Source organism: Paramisgurnus dabryanus, chromosome 23 (genome assembly GCF_030506205.2).
Source record: "Paramisgurnus dabryanus chromosome 23, PD_genome_1.1, whole genome shotgun sequence".
In the NCBI taxonomy this organism is placed as follows: Eukaryota; Metazoa; Chordata; class Actinopteri; order Cypriniformes; family Cobitidae; genus Paramisgurnus; species Paramisgurnus dabryanus.
This window is the reverse complement of record NC_133359.1, coordinates 11,349,595-11,362,599: the sequence shown is the minus strand read 5'-3', so window position 1 is coordinate 11,362,599 and position 13,005 is coordinate 11,349,595. Positions and strand designations below refer to the sequence as shown.

General features: G+C 36.4%; 2 protein-coding genes across 2 annotated transcripts; both read left to right on the top strand.

Moving 5' to 3' along the window:
• The first annotated feature begins 1,436 nt into the window (after window positions 1–1,436).
• On the top strand, window positions 1,437–4,160 carry tnni4b.1 (troponin I4b, tandem duplicate 1). Its single transcript, XM_065291894.2, has 5 exons — window positions 1,437–1,572; window positions 1,738–1,869; window positions 1,952–2,041; window positions 2,189–2,362; window positions 2,457–4,160. Exons 2-5 carry the CDS (start codon window positions 1,765–1,767, stop codon window positions 2,544–2,546), a joined length of 459 nt encoding a protein of 152 aa, XP_065147966.1. The 5' UTR covers window positions 1,437–1,572; window positions 1,738–1,764; the 3' UTR covers window positions 2,547–4,160.
• A 959-nt stretch (window positions 4,161–5,119) lies between these two features.
• On the top strand, window positions 5,120–8,906 carry LOC135781424 (troponin I, slow skeletal muscle-like). The gene is made up of 6 exons (XM_065291893.1): window positions 5,120–5,276; window positions 5,353–5,484; window positions 5,625–5,714; window positions 5,788–5,961; window positions 6,808–6,897; window positions 8,593–8,906. Exons 2-5 carry the CDS (start codon window positions 5,359–5,361, stop codon window positions 6,892–6,894), a joined length of 477 nt encoding a protein of 158 aa, XP_065147965.1. The 5' UTR covers window positions 5,120–5,276; window positions 5,353–5,358; the 3' UTR covers window positions 6,895–6,897; window positions 8,593–8,906.
• Window positions 8,907–13,005: the final 4,099 nt, after the last annotated feature.

Sequence of the window (13,005 nt, the reverse complement as noted above, 5' to 3'; positions counted from 1 at the left end):
ATAAAACTACACTCACCTAAAGGATTATTAGGAACACCATACTAATACTGTGTTTGACCCCCTTTTGCCTTCAGACCTGACTTAATTTTCTACGTGGCATTGATTCAACAAGGTGCTGGAAGCATTCTTTAGAAATGTTGGCCCATATTGATAGGATAGCTTCTTGCAGTTGATGGAGATTTGTGGGATGCACATCCAGGGCCGAAGCTCCCGTTCCACCAGATCCCAAAGATGCTCTTTTAGGTTGAGATCTGGTGATTGTGGGGGCCATTTTAGTACAGTGAACTCATTGTCATGTTCAAGAAACCAATTTAAAATGATTCGAGCTTTGTGACATGGTGCATTATCCTGAGGATGGGTACATGGTGGTCATAAAGGGATGGACATGGTCAGAAACAATGCTCAGGTAGGCTGTGGGATTTAAACGATGCCCAACTGGCACTAAGTGGCCTAAAGTGTGCCAAGAAAACATTCCCCACACCATTACACCACCACCACCAGCCTGCACAGTGGTAACAGGACATGATGGATCCATGTTCTCATTCTGTTTACGCCAAATTCTGACTCTACCATCTGAATGTCTCAACAGAAATCGAGACTCATCTGACCAGGCCAAATTTTTAAAGTCTTCAACTGTCCAATTTTGGTGAGCTCATGCAAATTGTAGCCTCTTTTTCCTATTTGTAGTGGAGATGAGTGGTACCCGGTGGATCTTCTGCTGTTGTAGCCCATCCGGCTCAATGTTGTGCGTGTTGTGGCTTCACACATGCTTTGCTGCATACCTCGGTTGTAACGAGTGGTTATTTCAGTCAAAGTTGCTCTTCTTTCAGCTTGAATCAGTCGGCCCATTCTCCTCTGACCTCTAGAATCAACAAACCATTTTCGCCCACAGGACTGCCGCATACTGGATGTTTTTCCCTTTTCACACCATTCTTTGTAAACCCTAGAAATGGTTGTGCGTGAAAATCCCAGTAACTGAGCAGATTGTGAAATACTCAGACCGGCCCGTCTGGCACCAACAACCATGGCACGCTCAAAATTGCTCTTTCCCATTCTGACATTAAGTTTGGAGTTCAGGAGATTGTCTTGACTAAGACCACACCCCTAAATGCATTGAAGCAACTGCCATGTGAATGATTGTTTAGATAATTGCATTAATGAGAAATTGAACAGGTGTTCCTAATAATCCTTTAGGTGAGTGTATAAGACAAAGTATTAACACTTAATGACATTTTAATGACAAGTTCAATTTCTATTACTGGTAAAAAAGTGCTCAGTTATGTTATCTTGGTAATATCAAATTAAATACAAAACAAAGACATCTCAAACAATGTCATCTTTGCATAAAAAAATTACATAATCAAACGAATGACACTTAATGAGTTGTCATAAACATGCATACAATCTCCTTTATGTTCATGGCACATGCCATGTTATGATTATGAAGGTGTCATGTGAACACCCCTTCAAGTAAAGTATGACCAGACGTACATCAAACTGACATTACTTTTGTGTTGTTTTTTTTTGCAGAAGAAAACAAAGTACACAGCAACAAGGCGGTTGCTCTTAAAAGTGAGTTCTCATTTTCGCATAAGTGATAGCAAGTCATAACTGTTTTGTTCGTCATGGCTATAATTCATATGGTAAGCTGCAGACAGCTTTGTGTTATGTGCTAAGCTGTGCGCTAAGTCTGATGGAACGTTCAGCTCACAATGGTCCTCTTACTGTATCTTACAGTCCAAACTACTGAAGAAAGCAACGTCTATGCTCGTGGCCGAAAAAGAGCAGAATAAGAGAGAAAGAGACGATGCTCTCAATGAAAGAGTTCCTCCTATCAAACTCTCTGGTTTGTCTGCAAAGGAGCTGCAGGTATCTTCTGCTGACTGCATCAATGCCACATCTGGAATCACAATATAGTTTTCACAATAAGGTCTTTAATGTTTTATTGTAGGAACTTTGCAAGGACCTTCACCAAAAGATTGATGTCGTTGATGAAGCCCGATATGATCTTGAAGTCAAAGTGGTAAAAAATGAAAAAGAGGTAATGTTATTATTTTTAGTTATACCACGGGGCTGTTGAATGCTTTATACTGATTGGTTGAGAAATGTCCCATTGATTATTTTTCTGCAAACCGCACACCTAAATATCTTTTTACAGTGTGTAAGCCAAACATTTAATTTGTTTCAGATCCAGTCTTTGACCCAGAAAATCTGGGAAATGAAAGGTACAATGAAGAGAACCCAGCTGAAGAGGGTTAAGAAGTCTGCTGACGATAAGCTTGGAGCTCTGACCGAATCCAAAATGTCTTCAAAATCAGATTTCAAAGCCAACCTCAAGACAGTAAAGAAAGATGAAGAAAAGGTATTACGAGCTGATATGTATGATTACATTTATTTATTTATTTTAAATTACGTTTATTTTCTAAATATATTATATTTATTTTACCCATTTATAGAAAGAAGAGGTGACTGACTGGCGTAAGAATGTGGAAGCCATGTCTGGAATGGAGGGCAGGAAGAAACTGTTCAATGCTGGACAGTCATAAAGTAAAATTTAACATTCGACACATTCAGTTCCACAGAAATTGCGGTAAAAGTGAACGTGAATAGAAGATGACATTGTTTTCTTATGTTTTCTCATTGAAAACATACAAGGGAAAGCAATTTTCCTAAAGAAAGACCTTACTTAGATGTGAAGGCACCCAACACATACACAGTTCGAAGCGAAAAAATCCAAACTGTCCAAATTGGTAATGCTATTGTGAAAACTGTTTATAATGTTTCGTACACTGTAAAAAAAGATTTGTTTGTTCAACTTAAAAAATAGGTTGCTTACTTCTAAGCTTTAAAATTTTGAGTTAAAAACTTTAAAATATTGGTTCCCTTACGAGAACGGATGAGGGGAGGACCTCCCATAGCATCAGCTTCTGACGCAACGTCTCGTTCACGTTACTCAGGGAACCACAGTTACGATAGTAACCAAGACATTAACTGAAAAAGTTGAGAAACCATGTTGTGCCAACTAATATTTTTAAGTTGAATTAACTCAAAATCTTAAAGGGACACTCCACTTTTTTGAAAATATGCTCATTTTCCAGCTCCCCTAGAGTTAAACATTTGATTTTTACCGTTTTGGAATCCATTCAGCTGATCTACGCGTCTGGTGCTAGCACTTTTAGCATAGCTTAGCATAATCCATTGAATGTAATTAGACCATTAGCGTAGCGCTAAAAAATAACCAAAGAGTTTCGATATTTTTCCTATTTAAAACTTGACTCTTCTGCAGTTACATCGTGTACTAAGACCAACAGAAAATTTTAAGTTGTGATTTTTTTAGGCAGATATGACTAGAAACTATACTCTGGCGCAATAATCAAGAACTTTGCTAATGTAACATGGCTGCAGCAGCCGTATTGATTTACGGACTGCCGAAAATAGTCCCCTGGTATTGAAAGTAACCAAGGGGACTATTTCGAAACTCTATTTTTAAGCGCGATGCTAATGGTCTAATCAGATTCAATGAATTGTGCTAAGCTATGCTAAATGTGGTACCACCAGACCCGGAGATCAGCTGAATGGATTCCAAAACGGTAAGAATCAAATGTTTAACTCTAGGGGAGCTGAAAAATAAGCATATTTTCAACAAAAAAAACTGGAATGTCCCTTTAAGGCAAGTTGATGTATTGCTGTTTTGTAGGTCTTGCCTGTATTGTTACCAGTTGTCTGTACAACTGTATGTGAATGTATGTAAACATAAATGTGATATTTGGTGTTTTAAAATATTAAGTAGCCTACAGTAAATGTGAGTAATAGAGTCAAACCACATGTTATTAAATTGTATGCAATGTTGTATGTTAAAGGAAAATGGATGTTAGTGTTAGAGATGTCCGAAATTGTAACACATTATACTCTAATGGAAATTGCAACGCAAAGCCATTCCAAAATTAAATGATCCCATGCTATGAAACAAATTGTGTTGTGTCACCATGCGTTTTTTCAATGTTAAGCACTGCTACACCTGTGCATCTTGTGTTACTCTGTATGTCTGTGTGCGCAAATGGTTTTATATTACCACATGCCGTGTGTGTATATTTACCCAAAATCCATGTGATGCAAGTTGGATAGCTGATTGTGATCCTTCAAGTATCCTCAATTATTTTTAAATTATACAAAATATACTCTTTGGTACAAAAAAATCTTTGGTAATCAAGAATACATAGAATATGAGGTATAAAACAACAGATATACATGCTTTATACTTCAAATGAAACGGATCACTAAAGTTATTATTAAGGATGGACTAAAATCACGGTGACCTTTTTCAAAGTTGCAGTAGAGGTCATAATGTCACTGGTAGAACTCAGCCAGGCCTTTTCACCCATGTAGGGTCAAACAATCGGAAATAAAGAGGCCCTGATGATGGACAATGTCTGCAATTGTGTTTTGATGGAGCTAAGTAAAGTGAGCCCCCCGGCATAAGGTTCAGTCTATTTTAGTGAGCCACTCAGAGGAGGGCAAAGAGGCCATAAAATTTGCCTACGAGTTTCCTAGCCCACTGGCATCATAGCAATCTCCTCATTCCCTTGGAGTGGTCTTTGGAGGAGCAGGTATGGACTAGATACACATTGGCAATAAAACCAATAAGATTTTAATGATGCATGCTTGCAGATCTGGGCTGGGATTAAGATGCAGGAGATTAACATTTTTTAAAGTCCCAGCATGTACTCCATTGTTGTCTTGTCAAATATTGAGATTTATTTATTTAATTTATTGTTGGCGATTAAGGTTTGCTTCCTTTGTCTGAAATATGTGTGTGTGCGTGTGTGTAAATTTATAATGCATGTCTGTATATGTTTTCCTAAAATAATGCTCATGGTACTGTATAAAATGATAAGGCTACTTACCAAAGTTAGTAATTGCCTCTGACCTCTGTATGCAGATCGAATCAGATCCACCGCAAGATTTGCACCACGGTTTCCTCTTTGTAAAGGAAATATAAGCAGGTCACAATGTCGGAGGCGTAAGTATTTTTCCTTTCCACTTTAATCCACAGATGTGTATCTGTTATCATACATTTACATTTAAATTAACTCTTTAATTTCCTTTCAAATCTTCAATCAAATAAAATAAACTTCGGCAATGTAGACCGGTAAGTGGTTGTTTTTATTGCTTAAACATTTTATGCCAATTTTTTTTCACAAAACCCTAACAACTGTGCTTAATTTATTCAGAAACCCAAATCGAAGATCACGGCGTCCAGGAGGTTGTTCCTAAAGGTAGGATTTCTTAGAAACCATTCCCTAAAAATATAAAAAAATAAGTTTACTCAATACATTTCATGGTTTGTTCCAGACAAAGATGCTGAAGAAAGCAACCTCCATGCTCGCAACTGAAAAAGAAGAGAAGCAGATTGAGAGAGAGAACACCTTACGTGAAAGAGTGCCACCTTTGCAACTCTCCGGTCTGTCCGTTCAAGAGCTTCAGGTGTGAGAAAATTTTTTTTTACAGAAGTTGTGCTTTGAACATCTTAGTTGTAATCTTTATATCGCTAAAAATGTGTTGGATTGTATAACATAAAAAATCCCCACTCAATGACCTGAATCAAGTTGTTGGTGTTTTTTCAGGCTATTTGCAAAGAACTCCATCAGAAGATTGATGTTGTAGATGAGGAGAGGTATGATATCTTGGCCAAGGTGACCAAAAATGAAAAAGAGGTACGCCTAATTATAATTCATTATCAAACCTTCTTAGGTTCAGTGGAAAATGCATTCATGATTCTGACTTCAGATTACAGATTTGAATATAAAGATTACTGGACTTCGAGGTAAAATGAAGAGACCCGCTCTCAAGAGGGTGAAGATCTCTGCTGATGCTGTGTTAGGCGCTCTTCTAGGCTCCAGGGTCAAAGAATCGGTGGATTTCAAAGCAAACCTTAAGACGGTGAAGAAAGAAGAGGAGAAGGTAATTGTTTAAGTATCATTCCTTAAAAAAACATTTACAAAATCTGATTGCTATAATGTATGCTGTTAGATGCACCGATATATTGGCCAATAATAATCTGTATCGGTCGATAAATGCAATTTTTTTTACACTATTTGGCTGTCGGTTTGAAAACAGCACAGGGCCGTGGTCGATAGATGGTCGAGAACAGAAAAATGCAATGAATTTGAGCTATGTGTCTAAAAAACATCACTTGTTTAAAGGAAAACCCTTTTTATATTTTACTATGTTCTTACCTCAATTTAGACAAATTAATACATACCTATCTTTTTTCAATGCGTGCACTTTTAATCTTTGTACAGCGCGTCATAAATGTGTGAGCATTTAGCCTAGCCCCATTCATTTCTCCAAACAGGGATGAATTTAAAAGCCACCAAACACTTCCATGTTTTTCCTATTTAAAGACTGTTACATGAGTAGTATGGTGGCACAAAATAAAACTTTTGTTTGGAGCCATAGGAATGAATGGGGCTAGGCTAAATGCTAACACATTCAAGAAGCGCTGTACTGTACAAAGATTAAAAGTGCACGTATTGAAAAAAGATAGGCATGTATTAATTCATCTAAGTTGAGGTAAGAACATAGTAAAATATTGAAAAACGGTGGTGTTTTCCTTTAATGTTTGAGATTAATGATCATCATATGAATGAATTACAGTCGGAAAGTTTCATATTCAGCATTAAGTTAATGCAAGTTTATGTAACCAACAAACGATTGGTATCAACATCGGTTTTGGCAGATATAAGTCTGATATCAATCTTATCGGTGCATCTTTAGTAAGTGGTGTTATGCATGTTTTGCTCATAGAAAGAAGAGGTAACAGATTGGCGTAAGAACGTGGAAGCCATGACTGGAATGGAGGGCAGGAAGAAGCTGTTTAATGCCGGTCAATAGAGGGTAAAACACAAACTTGATATTTTGTTTCATTTATTCATTCATGCTTTGGTTAAAGCTCTACTGTGTACTTTATTGAGTTAATTCTTAACAAAAACCCATGTTTTCTTTCAAAAGTATGTGCTCATTCATGTGTAATTACTTCCCACCCACTAATCAAAGTATTCTCGTAAGTGTAGAATCTGCTATATAAAATGCATACCGTCGAAGCGCTCTCTGGCTGAATCCATGTTGTGCCTCCATCTTTGAAATACATTCGCCGACGAGGGACATTCCTGAAATTCAAGCTCCGCCTTTCGCGCTTTCACTCTACACTCACGCTGCCCGATAGCTGAAGCCTCCAGAGGTTGCATGTGTAGGCGGTATACGTCATCAAGACAGTCTTATTTCAGAATATTAACAATTATAAAGCTGACAATTATTCTTAGTTAATTGTAAATTGATGTAATATGCGTATGACTTGCGAATGTAATGCTCAGTTAATTTAAATAAACCAGGCTTGATGACGTATCCAGCCTGTGACCTGCGTAGCTTGAATTCTTCGGATTTTACAACAACCGCACACCGTGATGAACCTGCGATCTAATGCTTTGATTTGAAAGCCTGTTGAAGACATATTCTCGAGGACATTAAAACAAATCGCCAAGGATGCGAAACGGGGATTTTAAACGACAACGTGACAGGAAAAACATCAAGACCAAAGTCACTATTGGAGTTAGTTTTCCAAGATGGGCTCAAGGGACACTGAAGTTGCACTTTCTATATTCTCCACAGGTAATTCAGCATATTCGTTTACATCTATACAGTCCATGTTGTAAACTTGAAGTTGTATAGTTCCTTGGCTAACTTTAGCATGATTATGCATAACGCTTGTTAGTGTAAACATGCATGTGGTTTAATGTGTCCGAACAGACACACGCCGTCTCTCCGCCCATTTATGTAATCTGAGGTACTGAGATAAATGTTTTCATCTTTTCTGACCTCTAGCACAAACACACGGTGACAGCGCTATTTTTAGCCTTTCATTGATAAAAGCGTCTGATCTGCGCGTCTTTCGTTTCATTTTACAAGCGTGTGAATGTTGCGCGATCTTTTTTCACCAAAATGAGAGAAAGCTCTTACATATACACGGACATGTAACATGTTTACTTAAAACATAAGCATTGTACTCTGACATAATGTCTGACATAATACTCTGATAAAGTGAAAGTTGCGCGATCTTTTTTCACCAATCTGAGAGAAAGCTCTTACATATACACGGACATGTAACGTTAACTTAAAACATAAGCATTGTACTTTGACATAATATTAGTTCGCGTCCATTTAAACCCGTCATGGTTGCTTTTTGTATGTGATTTTAAGCGGACATATCATGACAATCAGACTTTTTTCATGTTAAACATAAATCTGTGTGCTTTGATGGATCACAGGCAAAGGACATTGCAAATTGTTCATTTTTTCTCATTGCTTTTGCTTTGTAGCTACTGGAAGCCATGTTAACCTTGGCATGACACGGCCGGGCCACCGTACGAGTTAAAACGCGTTCCGAATGGGGAGGGCTAGAAAGTAATATTCAGTTGCTTGTCATATAGACTTTCACCGCTAGATGGGAGTAGATCTTACACAGTGGAGCTTTAAGCATATCGTGACATATTTCACCCATATGTCAGAACTGAATTTCATTTATTTTTCTTACAGATAACAGCTGCATCAGATCTGACATCATGGCTAATACCAGAAAATCCTCTGAAACTGAAAAAGCAATGCCACGAGTCTATGTATAGAAGTCTATTGTGTAGGAGAACTATACCCTTTGAAGTATCGTTGCGCTTGGGGTCATGACCTGACATTATTTTAGTTTATAGATGCGCTACTTGTTTTCAAAAATATCTAAATGACATGTCTTAAAGACTTAAAAAACTTAAAACTTAAACCTCAATACCACAACTTCTTATTTACAATTCTTCTGTGATGTCTTATCGGAAAAATAAACAAATGTAGATTAAAGAAAATCTAAATGTTTGGTCTTTTACTTGCATCTGTGAACTTCAAAGGTTAAGCACAACGACCCAAGATGTTTGAAAACAAAACAAGTAGCCTTTGACCTTGCCATGCACCTTTGTCTATTTAAAGGGATAGTTCCCATAAAAATGAAAGATCTTTCATCATTTACTTACCCTCATGTTGTTCTTAACCTGTATGGCTTTATTTTTATTTTTTGATGAACGCAAAAGAAGATATTTTGATAAATGATGGTAAGCACGCAGTTGATGGTATCCATTGAATTCCATCGTATTTGTTTTTTCTACTATGAAAGTCAGTGGGTCCCATCAACTGAATGCTTACATGAGGATGTGAAAATGAGAACAGAATTTTCATTTTTGGTTGAATTATTCATTTAACCCCAATTTATAACAAATGTAACATAACATCAAAGCACAATGTTTGTAAATTTGTTGAATTTATAACAACACATTTTTTTAGATTTATTATAGCCACTTTTTGAGTATCTTAAAAAACAAGTAAATTTAAATAAACAAGTATTATTCACTCTCAAGTTGGTACAAACCTGTAAAAATGTCTTTGGGAAAATATTTGTAATCAGGCAGGAAACAGGAGCACAATTGACTTCCATAGTAGGAAAGAAAAATATTATGGAAGGGAATGGTGCTCAAAAACGGTTTGGTTACAAAAAATTGTCTTTTGTGTTCTACAAAACAACTCAATTTATAGAGGTTTGTGACAACGTTAGTGTGAGTAACTGATGACAAAATGTTCATTTTTGGGTGAACTATCCCTTTAAGAAAAGAACTTCATGTATTTGGCATCCCTTCATCTGGCCATGAGAACTAAAAATAAATTCAGGACAAATGGCAGGTGGTAATTCAGGAGTGTCACCTCTCACAGAGAATGAGATGTGACTGGGGAAGCTCACGTTACAATAAGACACCTGCTTGCTGTCATCTAAATCCAAAAAATGATTTATACAACTCTGCCCCCTGCCAGCAATTGGTTGCTTAATGTGTACAAAAGTTAGCACGTTCATGAGATGACTGCCCTGATATAACATTGCACTTCAATTGACATGAGCTTATGACGAGGAAAAGGCCAGATGACTTTTTTTGCCATGTCTTTAACTTATTCCTATTTTTATTATTTTTTTTCCCATCACTGTCAATGTTTCTAAGTTAATTTATTCAAGTTCATTTCACATTTATGGCAGGCATCCATCACCTTTGAATTGGCAAATCCAATTGGCAATACAGATTCAGCACCACAAAAAGAGGGATTCAAACCCTTCCATTATGCACAGCAAGGGTATATTTTAGTGAGCTGTTCCAATGGGTGCAGAAGCTATAAATTCAAAGCATTTTCTGCTTTCCTCCATCAAACGGTTTATTCACATTCATTTTCAGTCTTTCCTTCTTCTAGCAGGTATGTTTTATTTCACTGGTGATAACATAACATGGTAACAATTTGTGATAACAATTTTGCATGGTAAATGTGTTGTATGTGCATAACATTTGCATTGAGTAAGGGACGCAATTGAAGATACTGAAGAGTTATTGAACTTGTAGTATCACAAATAGGCCTTACAGTTTGATTTATTCAGATGCCTTTTAAATTAGCGACAATCCTGGAAGATTTTCACCTATGCTAAAACTCATGGACGCTATGCACAGAACTCCTACCGCTGTGTGGAGGACAAATAGAAATAAGGTCATGTATATTCAAGAGTCCAATTACTGTTGGTTACATATTACAATTAATCAATGCATTATTAAAAGAAAGGAAAGAAGTTTGTTTGTGTGAGGTTTATTTTTTGTATTTGCCAGCTGGTGCAGGGCAAAGATTAATAACGATTAATCGAATACAAAATAAAAGTGTTTTCTTTTGCATAATATATGTGTGTACTGTGTGTAATTATTATGTATATTTAACCACACACACATACATATATTCATTTCATTTATAGCCTATATATATTTTTATTTATATAGAATATAGAATATATAAAAATGTATATACACATGTAAATGTTTCTTAAATACATACATGAACGTGTGTGTATTTATATATACATAATATTAACACACAGCACACACTCATATATTATGCCAAAAATCACTTTTATTTTGTATACAATTAATCGCAATAAATCTTTGGCAGCACTGTATGACTTTAATCGTAAAAATAATGAATTTAATCAACATAATTTTTTTGTTGAGGAGATCTCAAGGTATAAAATGTTTTGTTTAATATGTGACTGTATGTGACTAAAGTCTTATAATTTAAAAAAAAGTTTTAGGAGCATAAAAGTTAAATTTCAATCATTGATTTCAATCTTTGACATGACCTACTGTTCTTACACTTTGTAGGATGATTTTGTGTAGAAAACAGTAAACGCAAAAATTGATACTTTTCCTTAAATATGTTTGTAGAAATGCTAATATCAACATGTTTACAAAATAATACTTTTAATTTTTCAGAAAAACGATCAATGCAGAAAGATGTCTGATGCGTGAGTATCTGCTAACCATCACAGTATCAATGCATGGATTTTTATTATTGATGCTCTCTCTCTCTCTCTCTCTCTCTCTCTCTCTCTCTCTCTCTCTCTCTCTCTCTCTCTCTCTCTCTCTCTCTCTCTCTCTCTCTCTCTCTCATCAGAAGCCCAAATCCAAGATCAACTCTCCTGGTCACCTGGGACTGAAGATGAGCGCCATCTGTTGGACATAATTCGACATTTCACTTACATTTTACATCTATTCATTTTTATATTTATTTCTGAAATGTAACACATTTTTGGCTTTGACATGGTTAAAATGGACGTGTGACTCATAAGATAGGGCTGCTGAGCACTGCTATGGAAATGCTAAAAGTAGGGAAACAGGAGATTGAGAGGGAGAGAGAGCGAGGTACTAATATGAACTCTTTAGATGCAAAGGTGTACTTTTAAAGAGTACAGCCCCAGAGACCATTTTTGACTACTTTTTTCTGTAGATTGAATGCACTGTAAGTGATTTTCCATAAAAGGGGCTACCAAAGCATACATATAAATCTATTACAGTACATATACATATTTCTGTTTCCCATAATTCCTTTGTTTTATGTATGTGTAGGAACTCTGCAGGAAAGGTAACACATGTAAACAACATCACAAAAGTGCAACACGGATATATCGCATCCTCATCTCTAGATGGCGCTAAAATGTACACTAAAATGTACCTTTAAGGTGAGCAGTTAGCAGAAAAAGGCCTTATGCATCAACGTTTTTATTATGGTGCAACATCTGTGGTCTGTTTTGATAAAAATACAAGAAATGAATCAGAAGATCTATGAGATGAAGTGCAAACTGAAGAGGCCTAACCTCAAGAGGGTGAAACACATGCTAAGTGTGGGCTTCAGTCCATTGGTAACCTGAAGACAGTGAAGAAAGAGAAAAAGAAAGTACAGTAATATCATTTGAAATATGTTTTTGTCTACAATAGACTGACTGGTGAAAAAAAGTGTAAGCCATGTCTGGAATGAAGGAGAGGAAAAAGCTTTTTGATGCTTGTTATTAAAGGTGCAGTGTGTAATTTTTAGAAGGATCCGTTGATAGAAATTAAAAAATACAAAACCATATTATCAGGGATGTTTAAAAACCTTTGATAATGAACCGTTATGTTTTTAATACCTTAGAATTATCCGTTTTTATCTACATACACCGAGGGTCCCCTTACATGGAAGTCGCCATTTTGTGCCGCCATGTTTCTACAGAAGCCCTTAACCTCTCGACGCGCACTAGCTCGCGGACGGAAGGACGTCAGTTTTTTTTAATGCTGCTAGCAATATATATAGCCTACTGTGTACAAACAACAATAATAATAACACTACTATACATCGTTTAAAAGGTCTAAGGGTTTAGCATCAGTGTATGGTGTCCGTTTTGAGATTAAATTGCTCTAGTATCATAAATATAGTATTTTATTACAGAAGTCCAGATAACAACATGCATAATATAAACTGACTCCTTACCTTTGTGCTGGTATAAGGAACGCGAATCGAATCCAGTCTGTTTCAGATGTGTGAATAACCCATAAAAACTCTCCAACAAAGTACATCCAA

Coding starts and splice junctions, on each gene's coding strand:
- tnni4b.1 (XM_065291894.2), top strand. CDS start 1,765: ATGCTCGTGGCCGAAAAAGAGCAGAATAAGAGAGAAAGAGACGATGCT. Junction 1,870..1,951: donor TGTCTGCAAAGGAGCTGCAG/GTATCTTCTGCT, acceptor GTTTTATTGTAG/GAACTTTGCAAGGACCTTCA. Junction 2,042..2,188: donor TGGTAAAAAATGAAAAAGAG/GTAATGTTATTA, acceptor AATTTGTTTCAG/ATCCAGTCTTTGACCCAGAA.
- LOC135781424 (XM_065291893.1), top strand. CDS start 5,359: ATGCTGAAGAAAGCAACCTCCATGCTCGCAACTGAAAAAGAAGAGAAG. Junction 5,715..5,787: donor TGACCAAAAATGAAAAAGAG/GTACGCCTAATT, acceptor TTCTGACTTCAG/ATTACAGATTTGAATATAAA. Junction 5,962..6,807: donor TGAAGAAAGAAGAGGAGAAG/GTAATTGTTTAA, acceptor TTTTGCTCATAG/AAAGAAGAGGTAACAGATTG.